This window comes from Artemia sp. Qi Xiang Cuo, chromosome 8, assembly GCF_049724085.1.
Source record: "Artemia sp. Qi Xiang Cuo chromosome 8, ASM4972408v1, whole genome shotgun sequence".
In the NCBI taxonomy this organism is placed as follows: Eukaryota; Metazoa; Arthropoda; class Branchiopoda; order Anostraca; family Artemiidae; genus Artemia; species Artemia sp. Qi Xiang Cuo.
The window spans coordinates 73,839,780-73,866,587 of record NC_142801.1 but is presented as its reverse complement, the minus strand read 5'-3'; the positions used below and the strand labels follow the sequence as shown (position 1 = coordinate 73,866,587).

The 26,808-nt window shown below is 37.1% G+C and overlaps 1 protein-coding gene across 1 annotated transcript in view; it reads right to left on the bottom strand.

Moving 5' to 3' along the window:
* LOC148949783 (thyrotropin-releasing hormone receptor-like) overlaps nucleotides 1-26,808 on the bottom strand; it is a 253,090-nt gene that overhangs the window by 39,016 nt on the left and 187,266 nt on the right. Inside the window, exon 3 of the mRNA XM_089093090.1 lies at nucleotides 21,010-21,190. Coding sequence (XP_088949216.1) covers nucleotides 21,010-21,190 — 181 coding nt within the window. The remainder of the gene's footprint in view (nucleotides 1-21,009; nucleotides 21,191-26,808) is intronic.

Sequence of the window (26,808 nt, the reverse complement as noted above, 5' to 3'; positions counted from 1 at the left end):
TGGAAATTGAAAGTTCTAGTTCTCTTTTTACAAATCAAAAGTGCTCAAAGGGCAGCTAACCCCCCACCCTTTTTCCTCAAATCCATCAGATAAAAATTTTGAGATAGACATTTTGTTAGAAATAGTTCAAAGTTCAGATTAAAAAAACACCTGTGTCGACATAGCCCCAAAGAGCCCGGGGGCAGGCGCTGTAAGCTGTGCCCCGGGGGCATATAAGGGTCTTATGGAAGGGATTCTCGTACAAACTTCAAAGAGGGCTCATTTAATTGGTAATTGAAAGTTCTAGTTCACTTTTTACAAGTCAAAAGTGATCGAAGGGGAGCTATCCTCTTCCCCTACCCCTTTTCCCCCAAATGCATCAGACAGAAATTTTGAGATAAAAGTTTTGTTATAAATAGTCCAAAGTTAAGATTAAAAAACACCGGTATTGACACAGCCCCACAGAGCCCGGGGGCAGGCTTTGTAAGTTATGCCCTAGGGATATATGGCTGTTATGGAAGGGATGCTCGTATAAACTTCATAGAGGGCTCATTTGATTGGAAAATGAAAGTTGTAGTTCAATTTTTCAGAGTCAAAAGGAATCGGAGGGCAGCTAGTTCCCCCTCCACGTCCTTTTCCCCCAAATGCATCAAATAAAAATTTTTAGATGGCCATTTTGTTAATAATAGTTCAAGGGTCAGATAACAAAATTTTCTGTGTCAACACATCCCTCCAGGGCCAGGTGACAGGTGTTGTAAGCTATGCCCTGGGGGTATATATGGTTCTTATGGAAGGAATGCTCTAATAAACTTCAGAGAGGGCTCATTTGTTTGGAAAGTGAAAGTTCTAGTTTACTTTTTAAGAGTCAAAACAGATCGGAGGGCAACTACTCTCCCCACCTCCACGCCATTTTTCCGCAAATGCATCAAGTAAAAATTTTGAGATAGTCCTTTTGTTAAAAATAGTTAAAAGCTTAGATAAAAAAAACTCTGGTGTCGACAAAACCCCCCAGTCCCCTGGGACAGGCGTTGTAGGTTATGCCCTGGAAGCATTTATGGTTATTATGGAAGGGATGGTCGTATAAACTTCAAATAGGGCTCATTTTTTTGGAAAGTGAAATTTTTAGTTCACTTTTTAAGCGTCAAAGGAGATCAGAGGGCACCTGGCCCCCCCCCCGCCATGCCCTTTCCCCAAATCCGTCAAATAAAAAATTAATGTATAAATAAAATCCAATAAAATAAAAATAGTTCAAACATCAGATATTAAAACTTCTGGGTTGACACAACCCACAGGGCCTGGGAGCAGTCGTTGTAAGTTATGCCCTGGGGGGATATATGGTTCTTCTAGAAGGGATGATCGTATAAACTTCAGAGAGGGCTCATTTGATATGAAATTGAAAGTTCTAGTTCACTTTTATTGAGTCAAATGAAATCTAAGGGCAATTAGCCCAGGGACATGCGTTGTAAGTTATACTCTGGGGATATATATGGTTCTTATAGAAGGCATGCTTGTATAAACTTCAGAGAGGGCTCATTTGATTGAAAATAGAAAGTTTTAGTTCACTTTTAAAGAGTCAAAAGAGACCAAAGGTTAATTAGCCCCCCCTCTCCCACGCCCTTTTTCCCCAAACCCATCCGATAAAAATTTTGAGATAACCTTTTTGTTAAAAATAGTTCAAACATCAGATAATAAAAACTCCGACGTTGACAAAAACCCAATTTTTCACTTTGATATTGATAAGATAAAATAACATGTATTTCAAGCAAAAATGTGGCCATGTACATAAATAACATAGCACTCGTCACAAAAATAAAGAAAAAATAAAATAAAAACTACTCTCTTCTTTTTCAAAATACTCATCAAGATATCTTCCCACTAGACAAATAAATTGTGACGACATACTTTTCAAGGCATCAGGAACCAGCACTCCATCATTCCCAAATAAATTTTCCCTTACCCCCGAAAGACGTCGACAACGACTCAGACAATGCTCCAAATTCTCCTCCTCTTCTTGGCAAAGAGGGCAAGCAAACCTGCCGTCCTGGACACTTTTCCTCCTCTCAAAAACTTTCAATCTGGTACGGATCGGAAGGCAATTAGATCATAGCTGCATCCAATATGTAAGGTATCTAGAAGGTAAATTTAACTTAAAATAAAATTCCTGACCATATATTATCTTAAGCTCTTTATAATACCTTAAAGTTTCCAAATTTTTAATCTCCTCACCCCATTTCTGTATCGTCTGGTCCTCCAGCACCCGCTTGATTTCCTTGTCCAATTGTAATTGTTGACTAGTTGGTCCAAGGCCATCATTCCATGCGAAAGAAAAACCTGTCTTTCCCAATACTTTTTTAACTTTAAAAGGCCAAGATCTTTTCCTATGTAGCTGAAGTAACTCATCATATGCAGCCTTCAGTAGCCTATCACTGGGTAACTGTAAAACCCTTAGCCAAAATTTTAACATTTGGACTGTCCTATAACTTTTAAGAGACCAGAGTCCAAGGTCTCCTTTAAGAAACTGGGTATGGGTTATTCTATGCAACCCGTACAATCTCTTAAAATAACCTAGCTGAACGCTTTCTAACTGGGCAGCGTTCTCATGTCCCCAGATCTCTGCCCCGTAATGGAGAATCGGCATAATCTTAGATAAAAACACCCTCTTATGCCAAGACAAATTCTTTATTCCACTAATTTTATTCCTGAAAAGTGAAAATGTTGCAGCTCTTCCCCTAATTAACACTTCTTTAATATGAGAACTCGATCCACCATTACTTTCGAAGATATAACCAAGATACTTTATTTTTTCAACTACTTCTATTTGTTGTCCTCCAAATAGAAATATATTATCAATTTTTCTTTGCTTTTACTGAAAACAACCACTTTAGTTTTCATAACGTTAAACTGTAACTTTTTCTTTTGTAAATATTCCTCAATTAAATCAAGTAATATCTGAAGCTCCCTTGCTGACCTCGTTACCAATGCAGTGTCATCAGCAAATAATAACACCGAAAAATTAATTTTTCCAAGACACACCTTTGGAGCCCCTTTTTTTCAAGAAACCCCACCATATCATTCAAAAACAAACCCAAAAGTTACGGGGACATAGCACTGCCCTGCTTCACTCCTTTTTTATGGTCAAACAACCTGGAAAATCCCAAACCTGCAACCCTGACCATAGACTTAGTCCCAGAATACATACCAACAAATAAACGAATAAAACTTAAAGGTAGACCTACATCTCTTTAACACTTTTCAAGGAGAGCTCTATCTACATTGTCAAATGCCTTCCTTAAGTCTGGAAACGCAACATACAGCTTATTTCTACCTGATCCATACTTCTCTATCAGTGCGCTTAACACAAATGCTCTATCCGACGTACTATACCCTTTCCTGTAACCCCCCTGCTCCTCTTTATTCACCCTATAACCTTCCAACCATTCATTCAACCGATTATCCAAAATATTTTCTAAAATTTTACTAAGTGCAGGCGTTAATGCTATCAACCTATAGCTATCATGATCACTAGGACTACGTTCCTTAAATAGATGTACCATAATCGATACTTTCCAAAGGGAAGGCCATACACCCCTACTTATAATGCTATTAAAAATATTCACTAAAGCTAGCAAAAAAACACCAAGAAACCTCTTTAACAAAACTGCTAGTATACCATCTATTCCTGGTCCTGATCCTCCCTTCATCTTCTTAACTACTTTCCTAACTTCATCCGAGGTTACCTCCTTCACAAACTCATAATCTTTTTCTTTCATTGGAAACTGCGGAGCAACACTTGATTCTTCACTATCAAGGCCACTAGAATCTTCATCTATACTCTCAAGAAAACTAGGCCAAGTATCAGCTTCAGGGATTTGTAATTTCCTTGTCCATTCTCCTGCCATATTCCTGACCAAAATTGCTTTGTATCCCCTACCATATAAGTCTTCTCTATCTCTTTCTTGTCCACTCTAATTTTCTCCCATTTTTTCCTCTGTTGAAACCTATTCTATTCCCTTCCTCTTTCCTTAAATCATACAAAAAACTATGCCTTTCTTCCTCTACAGAGTAAGCATTGACAAAATTTTGTAACTCCCCCAACTCTTTTTTAAAAGAACAACATTCATCATCGAAATAACTGTTTTTCCTTTTCATATTTGGTTTCTCTGACACACTAGCATACTCATAAATCACAAAAACCAATCCATCCAAAATTTCATCTATATCTCTTGTTTCATCATGCAGACTCTCAACTTTCTCAATTATATCAGGCCTCAAAAACTCCTCATTCATCAACTCCAGCTCCTCTTTACTCCATTCACTCTTTAAAAACTTCCCTGAAAAACAAAGATCCTTTGTAACCCTACTAGTAGGACTATCACCTTTTTTATTCCTTGGAACTCCTCTTCCAAGGCAAAGCTTAATCTCAACTGGTAAGTGGTCAGAGTCTACGACCCTAAGAACCTCAACATCAACTATCAGGGCCACAAGCTCAATACCAACCAAAGCCTAATCAATTACACTAGGGTTTTTCCTCGACAGACAGGTAAACTCACCCTCCTCCCCATCCTTCCCAAATCCTCCGTTTCCGATCACTGATGCATTATCTGAACACAGTTCCAGAAGGCTTTTACCCCAACAATTAACCCTTCTTTCAATATCTTTGCTTCTCCTAAATGTCTTATAAATATCAGGTATCAGGTCCGGCGTATCAACAAATGAAACTTGATTAATCTCCTTACATATTCCCATATAAGCATTAAAGTCCCCCACCACCAAAAAAATAATCCTTATCAAAACGTGATCGCAATTGCCTAAGCTCCCCCTCTATTAAATCCCATGTCACTTCTATTACATACGAACTATTCTGGGGGGCAATATACACGGCACCTAAAATCAAACTTTTACCACTAACAAGATGAATCCGAACCCATATAATATTCTCCAATACACTAGGAATTCGAGAATGTTGACGGAAACGACCTTGCTAAATTAACAACAAAATACTACCCTAATATCTTATATTCTTTGCTGGTTTACGCGCCACATTTTCTACCCTGTATCCTTCAAAGTAAGGCACTTAATCATCACTATGCCACGACTCAACAAGAGCAATAATATCAACACCACCTAGGTCCTTCAGTACTTGTTCAACCTTATTTCTCACACCCTGGACATTCCATGGGATTACTCGCATACGGTGAACATGGCCACACTGTCCCTATTCACTTAGAACAAGCGGCTCATGTGTCGGCAGGACATGTGTCGGCAGGGCGTTTCTAGCTCATCAGGTAAGTATGAAAGTCGGTAATAATCTTTTGATGACGCAGCTCTGGCGCTCCTCGACTGACCTCTGTAGTTAGCTCTTCCGCCACCAGATCTAAAGTGCTTTCTTACAACATTACGGGCATCAATACGATTTTGATCATCCGGGCTTATGACCTCCCAGGCTTTTCGCTTTTCAGTATTTTTCGCAACTATTGGAGAATTCCGGACAAGACGCGGAGCACCCTTCGAGAAATGCAGTTTCGGATCACGTATATTAAATTTGATCACCGTCTTGATATCACTCTCGGCTTGACTATCACTCTCAGAGCTTACAGACACCACTCTGCCAGCAACGGAAATCCATTTTTTCGCTAGCCGGTTCTTTAGCTAGTTCGACTTCTCTTGTTTCTGCTGACCCGTTTTGAGGAGGCCCCTGCTTAATCACTTCACTGGAGCTGGTGGTTACTTCCTTAACACATTCCGAAGGAAAGTCATAAACAAACACTCTGCCGCCGATGTACAACTTTTCTCCCCTAAGCCTAGTTTGGTGGTATTTCGACAAAGCGTACTCTAAGACCGGTTTATGGTTTTTGCGGGCTTCCCTTTGCCTGGCACTATAATCAGGGGCAGCCGACAACCCATTCCTCTTCAAAAGGGGATTAGACTTAAGAATTATCCGAAGTATCTCAATTTCTCCATTCATCTCTTCACAAGCTTTGGGACTGTCAGATAGTTTTTGGTTCAAAGAAGAAAACTGGCTTTAAACTGATGTAAACTTCACTAAAATATCTGGCAAAGTCTTTTCAGTAGCCTCAATTAATCGTGGTATCAGATCTAGCTTGAAACTAATTTCGTGTAAAAACTGAGCACTGGCTGTACCCTCAGGCATAGCCTCAGTTAAAGCTATTGTTGCTCCGTTTGAGTTATTTATTTTTCAAAAATTTCAGTCCTCCCACAAACTGCTTACGTATTCCTGCTTCAGTAATATAAATCACGATCAATAATCATATATAAATAACAGTCCAGGGTCATTATCACAAGAGTCTAAATTCTGTTTCGTATATCACTTGCAAGCACTGCTGAATGAAAACAGATTTTCATTCAGCGAAATGATTCATACTTATTTCCGAAATGTCACATTAAATACCAATTGCATAATTAAGTATCTGGTTACAAGGTTATCCGTATGAAAAATATATAAATAAAAATCCTCTATTACAGATTTAAATTTCAAGACACATAAACACTGCTTACGTATTCCTGCTTCAGTAATCCAAATCACGATCAATAATCATATATAAATAACAGTACAGAGACATTATCACAAGAGTCTAAATTCTATTTCGTATTTCACTTGTAAGCTACGCTTCCTGAGGCGATGTTCATCAGACGAGCGCTGAATGAAAACTGATATTGTTACTTTGATACAAGTTTTGATACTTCGATGAACATTTGATTTTTTTTTTTTAATTTGATTTTGAAATAAGGAATTTTTAAAAACTTGAAACTTTTTGCAATCAAAAACGAACAAAAATTAATTAAAAAAAAACTTTCTAAAACATAAGTTTTTCAAGGAGAAGTAAAGGCCATTTTAAACTTAAGCTAATCAGATAAAAATACCTTTTAAATTCAAACTCAAAACGACCAGAAATTACTAATAAAGAATAAATGAAACCCAAAACGAACAGAAATTAAACAAACAATCATAGCAAAAAACATACAACAAGTAATAATATAAACGAATAAATAGATCTTAAACCGAGTAATGCTTAGATTGAATATCAAAATCAAGCTTAAAACGATACAAATATTTTCATATTGAAGTATAAATGAAACTTAAAACGAACAGAAATTAAACAAACAATCAGTGCAAACAAACATACAGTAGATATTATTGTAAATTAATAAAAAATCTTAAAACGAGTGAAACTTAAATATGCAAATCTGGCTTGAAACGAACAAAAATTACTATAAAAAAGAATTTGGGTATCACCTCCTTCTCTCACTTTCAAAGTTTAAAACCTATTCTGTCATTGGCACTTTACTGAAAACAATATGCGTCTTGAACAGTCTTGGAAAGTATAAACAACATCAAATTGAATATTTGATGTATAATGATATTAATCAAACAGTTCGTGGTAACGAACTGTAAGTAAGGAGCGACCCGGCTCAATGGTAACCGAAACTCTAGAAAACGGGATTTTGATACCAATAGATACATCAAAAGAATCAGATTTCAATGCTGATTTCAAATATATAATTTTCATCAAGTTTAGTGCTACCCATCAAAAGTTACGTGCCTGAGAAAATTTAGCTGATTTTCAGAAAAAGGGGGAAAGACCCCCTAAAATTTATAGAACCTTAATGAAAATCACACCATCATATTCAGCGTATCAGAGAACCCTACTTTAGAGGTTTCAAGCTCCTATCTACAAAAATGTGGAATTTTGCATTTTTTGCCAGAAGACAGATCATGGATGCGTGTTTATTTTATTTTATTTTTTTTCTTTTCCCCAGGGGTGATCGTATTGACCCAGTGGTCCTAGAATATCGCGGGAGGGCTCATTGGAACGGAAATCAAAAGTTCTAGCTTCCTTTTTAAGTGACCAAAAAAATGGAGGGCAACTAGGCCCCCTCCCACGCTTTTTTTTTTACCAAAGTCACCCGATCAAAATTTTGAGATAGCCATTTTGTGCAGCATGGTCGAAAATATGATAAATATGTCTTTTAGGATGACTTAATCCCCCGAAATCCCCCGGGGGAGGGCTAAAAGTTATGAACTTTACTCAATGTTAACATATAGTATTGGTTAGACATAGACATAGACATAGACATAGGTTTATTAAGATCGAACAGCGTAGCCATGGCTAATTTATGTCGTCTTTACAACAATATGAAAAAAAAAAAAAAATACAAATAACACCATAATAACACTAATACGTGAATACAAATAACACTAAGTCTTGTTGTATTCTTCAACGAAAAAGGGGACAAACGTGGTTTTGTAGCGGTTGGTCCTGCAGACAGGGGGTTGTAGCTTCGACTGGGATCTGGTTCTTTGGTTAACAGGAGCATCAGGTGGGAGGATCAGTCTGTGATGGGGCGAAGATAGCAGTGACTTGCCGAGGGACATGATCAGTGATAATCGTCTGTCGCTGAGAGATTCAAGGTTCAGTTCTTGCAAGAGTTTGTTGTAGTCGTCACTTCTGTTACCAACGATTATGTTAACAGCTCGTTTCTGCAAAGATTCAAGGTCATCGCAAAGGTAGTGGGTGCTCTGGACAAAAGGTCCCCAGACAGCGACGACATATTCGAGTAGAGGTCTCACATACGTAATATAGGCATTTTTTAGGCTTTGAGTGTCGCAGCCAAACCTGCGCATCAGGACTAGGGTCTGAAGTGATGCATTGCCAGCCTTAATAACCTTCTCCACGTGTTCGGTGAATGTGCGGTCCATCGATAATGTGACTCCGAGGATTTTTGCAGATGGAACAACAGGGAAAGGGACTTGCGGGAATTCCAGATCACGTTTTAAGGGGCAAAACCTGAGGATCTTTGATTTATCTGCATTCAGTGTCAACTTGTAACGTTCACAGTCCTCAGAGAAGGATGCCAGAAGGGTCTCGCTGAACTGACGTTCGATTACACCTTCTCTGACGAGGTATTTGAGGACAAATGATAAATCGTCGACGAATTTGAGTCGCTCTTCGAAATTCTGAAGGAGGAAGTTGATGAGGGAGATAAATAGGAAACCAGCAAGTCTTGTACCCTGAGGGGCTCCACAGGTAAGTTTAGACCAGTATGAGATCAAGTCACCTTCAAACAATGGAAATACACACTGCATTCTGTCCTGAAGGAAGCTCATCACTAATGCAAGAGACCGCTTCTGTGCGCCCATTGCTTGCATATTTTTTGCTGCCGTAAGATGACAAATCAGGTCAAATGCCTTCCTGAAATCGGCGAGAGCTAGGTCGATGAAGGTACTGCCCTTGTCAAGCCACTTAAAGATAATGTCAACTAGGCGCACGAGGTATATCGAGGTATTGCAACCTCTGAGGCCGCCATACTGGTAACGGTCAATGTTTTCCCGCGTTTGCTTGAGCAATTCACGCAGGATGAATGACTCGGTGACATTTGCAAAGGTAGATGTGATTGATATCGGTCGTAACTCGTTGCAACATTTGGGTGTTTTAGTCTTCGGTATAACACGCACAAATGCGCGTTTCCAGCACGACGGGAAAGTTGACTGGGCGAAACATTCGCTGATGATGTGTCCAAGTGGCTTGGCCAGGAAAAGAGAGAACTCTCGTATTAACCTTATAGGCAGTTCTTCAGGAAAAGAGCTACTGGATGGACGCAACTTGTTCAGCTCTTTAAAAACTTGATGCTCAACTATTTCGATTTCACCTTCGTCATGGCATACTGACAGTAGATTCTCTATTTCAGTGTTAGTTGGGGCAAGGAAAGGATGTACAAATGTCAGTAAAGTAATTGTTGACGTCATTTGCACTCACGAGTGACCCATCATCGTTCAGAATACGGATACTGGATGATACGGTTTTTCCAGCAATCTGCCTCACTAGACGGTGCCATTTACGGGGATCCTTTTTTATTTCAGGGTCCGAAAGGGATTTTCCGAAGGACTTTCTTGCCTCGCGACAAAGGCTAACTATTTTGTTTCTTAATAATCGTAACGACGTTGCGTCACCACTTGACGGCCTTACTGTGGTTTTTTCGCGAATCAGCTTTTTTTTTTATTTTTGGAGTGGTCCAGGGCTTGTCAGATTCCCTCACGACAAATTGCTTTTCCGGGAAAACTTCTAAGTATTTGTCATAGAGTAGGGACTGAAATATTTCTGCTTTCCTGTTGACATCGCTTTCGTTGTATACTTCGCTGAAGCAGTGAGTACCGACCCACATTCCGTGCGTATTAATAGCAGACCTCGTGATAGGTCTCCTGAGTACTTTTATTTTCTTAAGCTTCCTGATTTCACTTTTTACCTTCATCAGCAGAGTGTGATGGTCCGATTTGCCCAATGGCCCGTTCGAAGACACGTCTTTGTAATATGGAGCAAGGTTTGTAAGAATAAGGTCAAGGGTGCTCCCGGTCACATGGGTGGATATCTTGACCACTTGTGACATACCCAGCGCATTGGCAAGCCATTGTTTCTTTGTTTGGTTGAAGTCACCAGCTATTATGAAGCCCGGGCGGCTATACCGCTGACGTAATGCGTCTAACATAGACTGAAGGTAGGATACCAACAGCCGTCTGTTTTTGGCGCTTTCAGGATAGTAGATACTTGCAATAATGATGCAAGAGACATCTCGTGGTAAATTTTTTGGCTTGCATAATGCCCAGATCGTTTCATGGTTAGGGTCATTGAAGTTATCTAAATATTTGCAGGGGATATCATCGCGTACATACAGGGCAACACCTCCGCCAATCCTGTCTGTTCTAGTGTTCAAGAAAACCTTGTAACCAGCCATCCTTCCACATGTTTCGTCGAGCTGCCATGTTTCGGTAATTGCGGCGATATGGATATTATTCTGACGTAGAATGACATCTAACTCATCTACTTTACTCGTTAGTGAGCGGACGTTGCTCAGAAGGAAGTTTGGAAGTTGGTGTTTACAAGAGAGAACCTGCGGCAATAATACTGGAGGACAATCAGACCCGAAATCATTGGTAGGAGCATTGTTGTCAGGAATCAGCCGGGGCGGTAGGCTCACGCGCGGGATTGAGACTAAACACCTCTCACGCTTAGGCTTTTGGCTGGGCAATCGTCCGTAGGTGACTAACACGTCAATCTTAAATTTCTTTCTGCCACCTCTGCGTCCTCTTCTTGTTCGCTTGCGAACGAAGGGAACAGGAGTATTTCAAGGCACTGAACAAGTTAAACTAGGATAGAATGACTTGCAGCCTCAACGGCGCGAGAGCCATCTATCATTGGGAAGTATACAGAAGTTTTAAGGAGGTTTTTTTTTCTGGTAGTGGGAGGGAAGGGTGGGTCGGGGGTTATGTTGGAGGATCTGTCCATGAAGGAAGTTTTCATGGGGGAAGGAATTGCCATGAAGGGGGCGCCGGACTTGCCAGCATTATTTATTGGTTATTGGGAAGTATACAGACATTTTCAGGAAGGATTTTTTTCTGGAGGGGGGGGGGGCTAGAGGACGGGGCGACTCTGGAGAATCTGTCCGTGGAGGATGTTTCTTTGGGGTAAAGGACATTTCTATGAAGGGGGTGCCGGATTTCCAAGCATTATTTAAAAAACGATCAGAAATTAAATTTAAAAAAAACAAGGTTTTTCAACTGAAAGTAAGAAGCAACATTAGAATTTAAAACGAACAAAAATTATAACGTATGTGAGGGGGTTCTCCCCCAAGTCAATACCTCGCGCTTTAAGCTACAGTTTTTTTAGTGCTTTCAAAAGAGCTATCTATTCTAATTAAACGACCTTTGTGATTCAGGGGTTTGTGAATCCAAATTTTTTTTTACTTTTAACGTAAAGAGCGTGGTATCGACAAAGGGGAGAACACCCTCATATATGTAATAACATATACGTAATAAAAAAAAAACAATAAAAAAACAAGTGATACGGTTAAATAGAAATCGAAAGTTTTAAACACTTTTAAAAATTTTGTTGTCAATAAATTTATAAAAAGAATGTGTTTATAATGCTGATTCTAAATATATACATTTTATTAAGTTTAATATTACTCATCAAAGACTACGAGCCTGAGAAAATTTACTCGATTTTTTAAAGAGGGGGGAAACATTCCCTACAAGTGAAAGGATTTTAATGAAAATCACACCGTCAGATTCAGCGTATCAGAAAACCCTATTACATAGGTTTCAAGCTCGTATCTGCAAAAATCTGCAACTTTGTATTTTTTGCCAGAAGATAAATATACGAATATAGAAGTTAGTTATGTAAGTTAATTTGTAAAGACATCCATTTAGCAAAAGAAAAGTAAAATTTTTATGCAAATTTTGTTTACTTATTCAATGACAGTTAGCCAAAATAAAAGCTGCATTAATTAAAAAACGATCAGAAATTAAATAAAAAAAACAAGTTTTTTTAACTGAAAGTAAGGAGCGACATTAAAACTTAAAATGAACAGAAATTATTCCATATACGAACGGGGCTTTCCCCTGCTCAACGCCTAGCTCTTTACGCTGAAGTTTGACTCTGTCACAAAACTTTATTTTTTTAAGCAATAAAAAACTTTAGCGTAAAGAGTGAGGCGTTGAGGAGGGGACAGCCCCTTTCATATACGGAATAATTTCTGTTCTTTTTAAGTTTTAATGTCGCTCCTTACTTTCAGTTTAAAAAACTTTCTTTTTTTTTATTTAATTGTTGAAAGATCCATTCGTTCAAGAATTTTTTTTCACTATCATTTTATTTTTATTTTCAATGCTGTATGAACTGGAAAAGAAAATATTTGTAATATAATTTGTTTTAAGCACCAATGACGCAGTAGGCTTTTGGTTTTTATTTACAGTTAAGGAAGGAGGCAGTATCCAAACACCTGTTTGTAGTGAAACTATATTCGTCTTTATCAAATTTAAAAAGAGCTAATAAATTAAACTGAATATTTGATGTATGATGATATTAATTGCTGAAAGCTCATAAGTTCAAAATGTTACTATAATTTTAATGTTTATTTTCAATACTAAGTACAAAAGAAAATATTTATCATAAAATTGGTTTTCAGTAAAGCGCCAAGACGCGGTAGATTTTAGACTTTTACAGTGAGAGAAGGAGGTGGATACTCAAACTCTTGTTTATAGTAATTTGTGTTCGTTTCAAGCTTGATTTACATATTCAATTTAAGTCTCATTCGTTTTAAGATTTATTTATTAACTCACATTAATATCTATTGTATGTTCGTTTGCACTGATTGTTTATTTAATTTCTGTTCGTTTTAAGTTTCATTTATACTTCAATGGGAAAATATTTTTTTCATTTTAAGATTGATTTTGATTAATAAAAGAAGGTCACTCCCCCAATACCCTCAGGGCAAGGGTTGTAAGTTATGCCCTGGGGGCATTTAAGAACGGTGTTGGCACAATGTATTATTTATTATTTCTTTCCTTTTGACCAGGGCACTTCGCATCGAAGAAATTGTAGTAGAAACTTCGAAAAGAGCTCATTCAATTGGAAATCGGAGAGGCGTGTGCCCTTTTTAATAGTCGAAAGTGATTGGAAGGTAACTCACACTCCTTCCACGCCCATCATTTCCCGAAACACATCTAATCAAAATTTTGAGATAGCCATTTTGTTCAGCTTAGTTGATTTCCAGATAGAAATTATATTTTTGAGGAGGACACTCCCCCACAGCCCTCAGGGTAAGAGTTGTAAGTTATGCCCTGGGGGCATATAAGGTTTTTATAGAAGGTGTTGTCGTAGAAACTTCAAAAAACCTCATTCGATTAAAAATTAAAAAGGGCTAGAACCCTTTTTAATAGTCGGAAATGATTGGAGGGCAACTAACCCCCCTCTCACGCCCACCTTCTCCCCAAACATATCCAAATAAAAATTTTAAGATAGCCATTTTGTTCAACGTAGTTAAAAGATCTGGAAATGATGTCTTTAAGGATGACAACTCCCCCAAAGCCCTCAGGGCAAGGATTGTAAGTTATGCCTTGAGGGCATATACGGTTTCTATAGAACGTGTTGTCGTGGGCGAGAGAGGGGGGTTATTTGCCCTCAAATCACTTTCGAGACTATTAAAGAGGGCACTAAACCTTTGAATTTCCAATTGAATGAGCCCTTCTTCAAAATTCTACTACAAAGATTTCAATACAAACTTATATGCCCCCAGGGCATAACTTATAACTCTTGCCATGAAGACTGTGGGGGGAGTATTTTAATCAAAGGTATAATTTCCTGAAATTTAAAGTGCGTGGAAAAAAATGGCTATCTCAAAATTTCGATTGGATATTTTTGGGAAAATGGTGGGCGAGGAAGGAGTGTTAGTTGCCCTCCAATCACTTTCAACTATTAAAAAAGGCACTAGCTATTTTAATTTCCAATCGATTGAGACCTTTTTGAAGTTTCTACGACAACATGTTCTATAGAAACCTTAGATGCCCAAAGGGCATAACTTACAACCCTTGCTTTGAGGGCTGTGGGGGGGGGGGCTGTTAACCTCAAATAAATAATTTCCAGAACTTTCAACTACTTTGAACAAAATGGCTATCTTAAAATTTTTATTGGATGTGTTTGGGGAAACGGTAGGTGTGAGAGGGGGGTTAGTTGCCCTCCAATCACTTTCGAATATTAAAAAGGGCACTAGCCCTTTGAATTTCCAATCGAATGAGGCTTTTTTGAAGTTTTTACGACAATACCTTCTATAAAAACCTTTTATGTCCTCAGGGTATAACCTAAACCATTGCCCTGAGGGCTGTGGGGGAGTGTCCTCCTCAAATATATAATTTTTATCTGGAAATCAACGACGCTGAACAAAATGGCTATCTAAATATTTTGATTGGATGTGTTTGGGGAAAAGGTGGGCGTTAGAGGGGGGTTAGTTGCCCTCAAATCACTTTCGACTATTGAAAAGGGCGCTAGACCTTTGAATATCCAATCGAAGGAGCCCATTTGAAATTTCTAGGACAAATATTTCAATAAAAACTTATATTCCCCCAGGGCATAACTTATAACACTTGCCCTGAAGACTGTGGGGGGAGTGTCCTGCTCAAAGGTATAATGTCCTGAACTTTAAACTGCGTAGAACAAAAAGCCTATCTCAAAATTTTAATTGGATGAGGCTGGGGAAATGATGGGCGTGGAAAGGGTGTTAGTTGCCTTCCAATTACTTTTGATTATTTAAAAAGGCACTAGCCATTTCAATTTCCAATCGAATGAGCCCTTTTTGAAATTTCCATGACAACGCGTTCTATAAAAACCTCATATACCCCCAAGGCATAACTTACAACCCTTGCCCTGAGGGTTGTGGGGGAGTGACCTCCTCAAAAACATATTTTCTATATAGAAATCAACTACGCTGAACAAAATGGCTATATCAAGATTTTGATTGGATGTGTTTCGGGAAATGGTGGGCGTGGAAGGGGTTTTAGTTGCCTTCCAAATACTTTCGACTATTAAAAAGGGCACAAGCCAGTCCAATTTGCAATTGAATGAGCCCTTTTCGAAGTTTCTACGACAACTTCTTCGATACGAAGTGCCCTGGTCTAACGGAAAAAATTAATACATTGTGCCAACATCGTTCTTATATGCACCCAGGGCATAACTTAAAACCCTTGCCCTAAGGGTTGGGGGGGAGTGACCTCCTCAAAAATATATTTTCTATCTAGATATCAACTATGCTGAACAAAATGACTATCTTAAAATTTTCATTGGATGTGTTCGGGGGAATGATAGGCGTAGGGGGGGGGGGGTAGTGGCCCTCCAGTCACTTTCGACTATTAAAAAGGGCACTTGCCACTCCAATTTCCAATCCAATGAGCCCTTTTCGAAGTTTCTACGACAACTCCTTCGATACGAAGTGTCCTGATGTATGGCCAAGAAATAAACAATACATTGTGCCCACATCGTTCTTTACTCAGGCAGCGCTATTGCGCTGCCTATGGTATTAAAGCGATATCTTAAAGCGAGCATTACTCGCTTTAAGATCTATTTATTCATTTATATTTTTACTTGTTGTATATATTTTGCTATGATTGTTTATTTTAATTCCTGTTCGTTTTGGGTTTCATTTATTCTTTAATAGTAATTTGTGGTCGTTTTGAGTTTGAATTTTAACAGGTATTTGTATCTGCTGAACTTAAGTTTAAAAGGGCCTTTACTTTTTTTTGGAAAAGTTATTTTTCGGAAAGTTTTTTTTTTTATTAATGAAAAGAAAAGGGAATTTGTGAAAACAGAACTCCAAACGTTTACAAAAAAGAGTTTTAACGAACAGAGAAATAGGAAAGGCCTACAAAAAGGAGAATAGAATTTACGAAGAAAGCGAATATTTGTTTGATAAATAATTGGGTAACCGCAGCAACACCCAGTATCTCCGATTTTATTTAAATTTGGGTTTTTACTCTGTCCAATCAAATTTTTCTTAATAGCGTACTCATGTCAACACGTTCTATTCTTTTTTTTTTAATACCAACGGTATTGCAACCACTTTTTGCCAATCAGTTTATAAATATCCTGATCAGTTTCCAGTTTTGTGGCAACGATTTCTTGTTTGATTTCAATGAAAAAAAAAAAAACATCTAGGGATACGAAGACGTAGGCACACAGCCTGTTCTTACTTCCCGCAGGAGAAGATGTGCAGAAAAGAGTTCTTAAAAGAGAAGTTGCTCTGAATACAGATTTACTAGACTACTAGGATTCAACTTAAAATAAGAAAAAGTTCGAAGGGTACCAATACATTAACTTGAGTTAAACCGATTTTCACAAGTAAATTGGGGTTCAACAATGAATAAAAGAATTCGCTTAGTTGACGATGCATTTAAAGGAAAAACAATCAGCTTTTTTGAAACAGGTAAAGAATGTTGTTAAATTTGAATATCTTACATAGCACACTCTTCTAAAATATTCTTATTAGGGTTTTTATTTTGTAGTAACAAAAAGATAATAGAAAGAAGGGCTAGTCTATAGATTAATATTGATACCATGATTTGACAAGCGGTTGTGGGTGCAACTAATGTCAACATTCCTGCCCATCTTAGTATGATTAAATTAAATAAAAAAAAGTTTTTTTTTTTTAACTGAAAGTAAGGAGCGACATTAAAATTTAAAACGAACAGAAATTATGAAAGGGGCTTCCCCTCCTCAAAGCCTCGCTCTTTGCGCTAAGGTTTTTTGTTGTTTTAAAAAATAAAGTTGTGAGACAGAGTCAAACTTTAGCGTAAAGAGCGATGCGTTGAGAAGGGGATAGCTCCTCCCACGTACGAGTTACGGTTACTATTGAGATGTCGCTCCTTACTTACAGTTCATTACTACGAACTGTTTGATAACAGGCTTTCAGCCGAAATTCGATCTTGGAGGAGGGAGCAACTCACGTACTTGGGGTGGGGGTTGATCCAAATAAAGAAAAAACCTGTCTGAATCCAATATTTGCCAGACCTCATGTCGCACCAGCTAGGGCTGCCGCAAACGTCCTGCCTCAAGTACAAGTTCAATATTTTCAGATATTACAGTATATTTTACTAGCTATTTGTTTTGGATTTCTGGGCACGGATACAGATAATCAGAATCCTTCTTCCCATAGGCCTCCATATGGACTATGGACTATGGGAATAGTCCATATATATGTATAATCATTTCTGCTGGTTCTTTTTCTCTTAATATCCCCCGGTATTATAAAGATGACAACACGGTAAATCATACGAGGAGTGACTTTTCCCTAATTCAGGAAGTTGTTGAGTTTGTTGAAGACAGGAATGAGCGCACAACCTCTTTTTGATTAGATGAGGGTTATTTCAAGCTTTTACCACCGCTTAATTTTCACTTGTAAGGGTTGAAAGATTCTATGAAAATACGTCCTAAGTAAGATGAAAAAAAAATTTGTCTTTGGATCTTGTTTTCACATTGGGAACAGACTTGCTTGTACGTACATCTTCACAGAGTCTCTCAAATCTTACAAGAACTTGAAAACGCTTTTCCGGGCCCTAAATTCGGCTTTAGTTCCATCCCTGAGACTTTGTTTTTGTGGCATTAGAATTCGGGGACCCATAGAATTCTTTGTTGGTGAAAAGCATTTCTTCTCCACTTTTACTGACGGCGTATATCAAACTTAATATTCATTGAATAAAAGAATTTTTTTATTTCATTCTGGAATAGTAATACAGAATTCTTTTGGTTGCTAGGGGGTTCAAAACCTTAAAGCACCTTAGGTCAAATAATATTTTCATCATATGAAAAAAGATTGATATTTAAAGATTTTATCGATGTTCACTGTCAAAATTTCTATTCAATATTAAGTTGTCTGATTTACAAGAATTGTAGGGGGAAAGGGTTTCCCATAGCATTGTTTGAATTATTTCTTTCTTTGATAGTTTCTTAGAAACCGTCTAGACTTTTGAATTATAACCTTGAATATCAAACATATCAACTTTCATCATTGAAGGTTAAATATCTTGGATATCAGCCAGCTGTTTGTTTGAACAACAATATAAAAGAACCTTCAATTTAAAACCAATCTCTCTAATTTTCATCCTGGATATAAATAATTCATTATAGGTTAACAAAAAAATGTGGGGAAAATTGAGGGAAGGACAGAAAAAGAAATAGTGAGAGAAAAAGAGAGAGAGAGAGAGAGAGAGAGAGAGAGGGGGGGGGAGAAAGAGAGACATGCACACAGAGAGAGAGAGATAGAGAGAATACAGCAACCACACACATATAAATATCAATATACATAAACGTATAAAAAAAACAACAACAAATTGGCATGATTATACAACTATAGAAAAGTATGCGTACAAGCTTGCACATTAATGCGCATACACGCTTCCGTCACCTGGTCAAAACCGAGGATGTTCCAAATAAAGCAATATCCCATTGTTTAAGACAAAAAGATATAAGATCTTGTAATATTCTTGACAAGCTAATCAATTTTCTTGAAAATACTGTATTCTCACCCCTTGATACTAATTACTTTGGCGTTTGAAGGGTACTCTCCTGGTTTAAAGAAAAAGAAGAAATTTCCTGTGAGGCAGCTTATTTTATACGAATTTAAGATGATTGAAAGCCCCTTAGTCGTCCTTATTTTTTTTTTTTATTATTTTTCGTGCTCCAGCCCAAAGTAGCATACCCTTTGACAGAAAAACTAAAAATTCGAAATGTCTTCTACTAATTAGAACTCCTTACGAGGATACTCTTATGAGAAAAAATTGTATTTTATTTTGTTTCGAAGTCTTTTGAATAAATAGCTACCAAAATGCATAATTAAAAACCTAGATCTCTAGCAGAAACCTTCGGTTGAAAACTCTAGAAAAAAGTTAGAAGTAGACTGGATTATTAAAGCCAACTTTTTATCTTTCCTTACAAGGTCCAAGGTCCAAAGAGACCTTCTTATTGAACCCTGCTTAATATGCATGGTCTAAAATCGTAGTATAGTTACGTAGTATTTTGGAACCCTTGTAAGCCTGGTTTGCTTACGAATGAGACCGTCTTGACTATGACCAAATATTGGGTAGGTAAGTTTCCAAACATGTAATGCTATACACTAAGCAGCTAAAATCGTGAACAACCTTATTGAAAAGTAAGGTTAAGGTGATACAGATGGTTACCTAAAGAGTCAATTAGGGATTATTTTCTATATGGAGCATGTCAAGAAAATTCCAAAATTCAGCAAAATTCCCAGGATTTGTTTTAGTTCATTGCTTATTTTGCCTGGCCTGCCTGTGACGACGCAGCAGTATCTTTCTTTTGTATTTACTTCTTACTTAAAGGATATTTGATAATGGCTTAATATACACATGTCTTTTGCAGAAATAGTTATACAGAAATGTTCAACTTTCTAAGAGTGACTGAAAATTTTTATACTGGGTCTGACCTTCTAAAGGGGTAAAGTTTCGTACCCAATTATTTCCAAATTTGGCTCAACCAAAGAAAAAAAAAGAAAAATTCATCCCAAGGTGCATTCCATTTATAAGATTCTCACTGTAGGGGTGCTTGAAGGGTTATGAGAAGGGGATTTGCATTTACCATCTGAATTTTTACTGTATATGTACTTGTCTTCTCTCTGTATATTTCAAAAATTTCGTTCCTTCTTAATCAACCTTTTAACACACTATTCAATTAAAATATCAGCGTCTTGCCAAGTCGTAATTTTAAGTGTTCGGATAAAGATATTAAGTCTTAAGAGGGAACAACAATTAACATTGTTTTCAGCTCTTCCCCCTTCAATATACGGGGAAAGAAGTAATTAGATTCCCTCTATTATGTTTTAAAGAAAAATGTCCCCTCATTATATTTTACAAGCTATATATTATGACAAGGTTAGAGTGTCTTAATTTTAACTGTAAAAAGGGAGTCGTGTCACAAAATAGTAAAAACAAGTGCATTTCGGTCGGCAATGTCGTGCATGCTATGTATGGTGAAACTGTGTAGCGAGGAGATGCACCATGATGGAAGTAGGCCTATGCATGGTGCAGAGGGTGCAGCGTGTGGTGAAACAAGTGAAACTTCAAGATATAGCTAATACCTAGTGGTGGAGAGAATTAACTTCTTGGCAAAAACTTAACAATATACTATTTAAAAAAAACTGATGAAATGTTTTCCATTTGACTTGTCTAAGCTTTTCAAATAGTGTGGAAAGCTAAATACTGTTAAATTAAAAAGTAAAGAAAGGATTAAATTAATAAAAACAAAACCTTTCGTCCCTTTATTGGCACTTTCAAAATAAATTCTTAAAAAAAAACAAAAAAAAAACAAGAAAATATACTGAAAACCAACAGAGAGGCTCACTTATGTTCAAGGTTTCCTTAAAATAGCATAAGTAAAAAGAAGAAAAAAATTAGTTAGACGCTAAAATAAGAGAATAAAGAAGAAGATTTGGGCAAAGGAAGGACGAAAATGGCTTGATTTAGAGAAAATAAAAGGATAAAATCACAGAAAGACAAAAGAGATAAAATGATCCTCTATCGAAGGCATTCTCTTTAATCTCCTAGAAAGGAGACATCCTAGGAATTCTATTAAGTAACATAGAGGGAATGTCCAATAAAGAAGGCACATTACATTCCCTTCATTAGGTCTTAGAAAGGAGTATAAGAAGAAAAAGCTAGAGCCTAATTCTAAAGCTCACCTGGCAGTTGCAGAAGATAGAGCCCATGCTCCTAGACATAGATAAGCTGCACGTCTTCTTGTACACGTTGAACCAGCTTGTAAAGGTCTGCACACTGCTATATAACGTTCGAGTCCAACTGTCACCAGAGTCACAGAGGAAACGTGAGCAGCTGTTAGTTCGGCATATGGAACCAGGTAACCTAAATAGAAAAAAAAATCATAGAGTTTTTAACAACCTTCTTTGGTTGGTATTTACACGGTCGAAATCACACTTTACATTGGGTGTGATGTAGGAAGAATATTTAAGAGTGTGTCTTAGGTGTCTTGGTACTGCCAGTGCCTTAGTGTCTTATACTTCTAGTTCTGATTTAAAGACAAAGATAGGAACGAATATAAACTATAGATTCAATTCATTTCTACTACTGCTACTACTGCAACTAACAACTCACCGCATCACCTAGCCGCTTGAGGCCAACACAGCTACGCACGCTCCTTCTTCATCCCAATCTATTCAAAGCCTCCCTTTTTACACCCTCCCACGAAGTTCCCATTTCCTTTAAGTGTTTCTTTATGACGTCCTCCCATCCCAGAAGAGGACGGCCTTCTTTCCGTTTAGCCCTAGACGGTTGGCCGAAAAGAACAATCTTCGGCAATATGTCATCCTTCATCCGGATAACGTTCCCTAGCCACCTCAACTTTTCTTTCATTATTGCCCCAGAGAGCAGTACTGAACCACATTTTTCGCATAGCCTATTGTTTGATATACGGTTAGTCAGCCGGGTACCCAGAACGATCCTTAAGCAATTTCTCTGGAAAATATTTAGCAAATCTTCATCCGCTTTTCGGAGCGCCCATGCTTCAGAGCCATATTTGACCACTGTCATCACTCCCTTTTAATATACTTAATAAAATAATTATCTACTATCATTTGATTTACCCCTTTGTGTTTATTCTAATTAAATTAATGTAGAGATTTAATTAAGAAAAAATAGAAAATAGTATTTGTATAAAATATGGGAATTAATTGGAAAGTTGTCGTCAATTTTTCTTGATGTTGGGGACGAATCAAGAAGTAGATTCATATCTTAGCTCACATATTTGTGATTGTAACAAATAGCCAGCATATACTACTGCTACTACAAACAAATCATTGCAACACCAAAGGTCAAACCAGCTGCACACGCTCTTCAGCCACCCCAGTCTGGTCAAAGCTTTACTGTCTTCTACCTCCCATAGAGGTTCAAACTCCTAACTATATTTTTGCATATTTTCATGAGTTAGTATTTGATTAGTGGTTTGATTAGCATATCCAGCCTTTTTTTTCAATTTTGAGGAAGATGGGGCTTTGATAAATATATTTTTGTATCTTCTAAGAAAATTTGTATCCTTCCATCTACATTTTCGTGAGCTGGAGCCACTGAGCAAAGAGTAAAACCAAGATGTATACTTTGAAAAAACTAAATTATCAAAGAAAAAATTATCTTAATGCCATATCTTCATGGTCTTTTTTCCTCGTTATGAGAGCAGAAGCTCATTTAAGAATAAATAAGAAAAGATGGTTGTTACAAAGACAATCAAACAGCTCGTGGTAACGAACTGTAAGTAAGGAGCGACGCGACTCTATAGTAACCGAAACTCTAAAACTGGGATTTTGATGCCCATAGATACATCAATAGAATCAAATTCTTATGCTGATTTCAAATATATAAGTTTCATTAAGTTTAGTTTTACCCATCAAAAGTTACGCGCCTGAGAAAACTTGCCTTATTTTTGAAAAAAGGGGAGAACACCCCCAAAAGTCATAGAACTTTAATGAAAATCACACAATCGAATTCAGCGTATGAGATAATCCTATTAAGGAAGTTTCAAGCTCCTATCTGCAAAATTGTGGAATTTTGTTTTTTTGCCAGAAGAAAGATCACGGATGCGTGTTTATTATTATTATTTTTTTTCCCCAGGTGTGATCGTATCGATCCAGTAGTCCTAGAATATCGTAGGAGGGCTCATTTGAACGGAAATTAAAAGTCCTAGTGCCCTTTTTAAGTGAACAAAAAATTGGAGGGCAACTTTGCCCCCTCCCACGCTCATTTTTTCCCAAAGTCACCCAATAAAAAATTTAAGATAAATATGTCTTTGAGGATGACTTAATCCCCAACAGTTCCCGGTGGAAGGACTGGAAGTTATGAACTTTGCCCATTGTTTACATATAGTTTTGTTTAATGGGAAGTATAAAGACGTTTCAGGAGGGATTTTTTTCTGATGGGGGGGGGGGGTGTAGGAGGAGGGTGTTACGGGGGAGGATCCTTCCATGGAGGATGTTTCCTTGGGAAAAGGGACATTTCTATGAAGGGGGCGCCGGTTTTCCCAGCATTATTTAAAAAACGATCAGAAATTAAATAAAAAAAACTAGTTTTTTCAACTGAAAGTAAAGAGCAACATTAAAACTTAAAACGAACAGAAATTATTACGTATATGAGGGGGTTCGCCCCCTAGTCAGTACCTCGCCCTTTACGCTAAAGTTTTTGTTTAGTACTTTCAAAAGAGCTATCTATTCTATCTAATTAACCGACCTTTGTGATTCAGGAGTTTGTGATTCGAACAAAATTCGAAATTTAGCGTAAAGAGCAAGGTATCGACTAGGGGGCAAACTCCCTAATATACGTAATAAAACATACGAATATAGAAGTTCGTTACGTAAGCTGATTCGTAAGTTACGTCAGAACAAAATTTCGAGAAAGCCATTTAGCCAAAAAAGTAAAATTAATATGCAAATTTTGTTTTAATTATTCATGTACGGTGAGCCAAAATCGAAGCTGCATTAATTAAAAAACGTTCAGAAATTAAATAAAAAACAAGTTTTTTTTTAACTGAAAGTAAGAAGCGACATTAAATCTTAAAACGAACAAAAATTATTCCGTATATGAAAGCGGCTGTCCCCTCATCAATACCTCGCTCTTTACGCTAAAGTTTGAATCTGTCACACAACTTTATTTTTTTAAACAATAAAAAACTTTAGCGTAAAGACCGAGGTTTTGAGGAGGAGACAGCCCCTTTCATATACGGAATAATTTTTGCTCGTTTTAAGTTTTAATGTCGCTCCTTACTTTCAGTAAAAAAAACTTGTTTTTTTTATGTAATTACAAGTCAAGAGTGAGCAATACAAATAATTTGTATGGTTGGCTAAAATACACCTCTTGATGGTCGTTTAGCAGAAAAAAAGAAATGAATATCCAATTGAACCATTGATTCACTGTCTTTTAATTATATTAAATAAAAAAACAAGTTATTTTCAACTGAAAGTAAGGAGCAACATTAAAACTTAAAACAAACAGAAATTATTACGTATATGAGGGGGTTGGCCCCCTATTCAATACTATCGCTGTTTACGCCAAAGCTCGAATTTTGTTCGAATCACAAACCCCTGAATTACAAAGGCAGTTTAATTAGAATACATAGCTCTTTTGAAAGTACAAAAAAAAACTTTAGTGTAAAGAGCCAGGTATTGACTAGGGGACGAACCCCGTCATCTACGTAATAATTTTCTGTTCGTTTTAAGTTTTAATGTTGCTCCTTACTTTCAATTGAGAAAACTTGTTTTTTATTTAATTTATGATCGTTTTTTAAATAATGATGCAAAATCTGGCGCCCCCTTTACAGAAATGTCCCTTCTCCCATGAAAACATCCTATATTGAAAGATCCTGCCACGAAACTGCCTATTCCGATCACCACACCCACCAGAAAAAATCCCTCTTGAAAATGTCTGTATACTTCCCACTAACCAATACTATATGTAAACAATGGGCAAAGCTCATAACTTGCAGCTCTTCCACCGGGAACTGTGGGGGATAAAGTCATCCTCAAAAATATATTTATTAAATTTTCGACTATGCTGAACAAAATGGTTATCTCAAAATTATGATCAGGTGACTTCGGGAGAAATGAGCGTGGGAAGGGGCCTAGTTGCTCTAAAAAAAATTTTTGTCACTTAAAAAGGGAACTAGAAATTTTAATTTGCGTTCGAATGAGTCCTCTCACGATAGTCTAGGACTACGGGATCGATACGATCACCCCTGGGAAAAAAAAGAAGAAAAAAAAAACCAATAAACATGCATCCGTGATATTTCTTCTGGCAAAGAATACAAAATTCCACATTTTTGCAGATAGGAGCTGGGAACTTCTACAGTAGGGTTTTCCGATACGCTGAATCTGATGGTGTTTTCCCCTTTTTCGAAAACAAGGCAAAATTTTAGGCTTCTAACTTTTGATGGGTAATACTAAACTTGATGAAACTTATATATTTGAAATCAGCATAAAAATCTAATTGTTTTGATATATCTACTGGTATGAAAATTTCGTTTTTTAGGGCTTCGGTTTCTATTGAGCTGGGTCGATCCTTACTTACAGTTCGTTACCACGATTTGTTTAAAAATCAAATTGGTATCTAATGTTTCATCCCGGCAGACGGAAAGCAAGGTTCATTACCTCTGGTATAGATCATTAAAAAAAAAACAATGAAAAAAAAATAAACAAAAGGTAGGAGACAACGGAGGGGGTCACCTAGCATGAGGACGCCATAACAAAGTTATATTATAAAATCTATTATTCACCGATCCCAACATCCAGTCAAAGAATAACTTTCGAATATAATATTTGAAAAAGTCACCTCTTAAAATTACGAGACATTTCTATTAAATTTATTTTGTTTGTAGTGTGAGGGATATGTAACTTAGTAAACAAGCTAAATCTTTCTGATTTAATTGGAAGAAGGCAACACTTCTTAGAACAGACAAGATTTACAGAAGAAACGAAAGTTTCTGTTTTACTCAAGTCATAAAAGTATTTGCTAAAGAGAGATGATAAGAATGCGACTTTGCCATCAAGAAGTAAAAGGGGATTAATACTTCATCCAAATCGACCGAGCATCTTCGGCATTTTGTTTTCATATTGCTTATAGTATGACAGGGGTTAATTAGCAGACTATACACAAAACCGACAAGCGATACCAGATAAAGAAGGGGGAAATCAGTGTAGTTTAGTTTTGTACCTTAACAAAAGTTATGGAAATTAAGATACGGATAGCAGGCCTTTTTCAGTGAGATATAAATTTTAATATTTTGAAGTGACCAACGCCGTCCCGAGACTGTAGGCAGGCATGCCTCTCCAAAACTAAATACACAAGTATTTGAGTTACTCCCGCCGATACTCATGGGTACTCCCGCTGTTTACCTGCGCCGTAAATCCAAACAGTATGAAAAACATAGGTTGCCTCGTTTGCCTGCGAGTCCATGGGACTTATCGGCCAGGTCTCAGTTTTAAAACTCGGTCACCCGCCTGGGACTTCAGCTTTCAAGTTTTTAAACATTTTCCCCAATTTAATTTTAATTCATTTATTTGATAGGGACCTAAACTGTGTTACTATAGGCAATAAAACAATGTTCGGTAAAATTTTTCTGCATTTTGTTGTAGTAATGGGAAAAAGTCAGTACAAGGCCTTTATCTTAATACTTGAATTTGATGTTAAGTGTTCTACTATTTTTGATTGTTCTTCTTTGGCTTGTTCTGCTTTTATCGAAATATAGCGTGCGCAAGTTAAAAACCAATGCTTATAGCAAGTGAAAATTCACCGACTGGTGTCTGGGATAGATTACTTTTTGTTGACAATTGATTCCATTTTAATACTATGAAAATTAAACCAACTGCACAGAAACAAATAAGCATCAGACAAAGGTTTTCAGAAAACTGGCAAATATATTTCCGTTAATTCTAGCAAACATAAAACAAACTAACAGGTATGCTAGCTCCCAATGTATCAGTGAA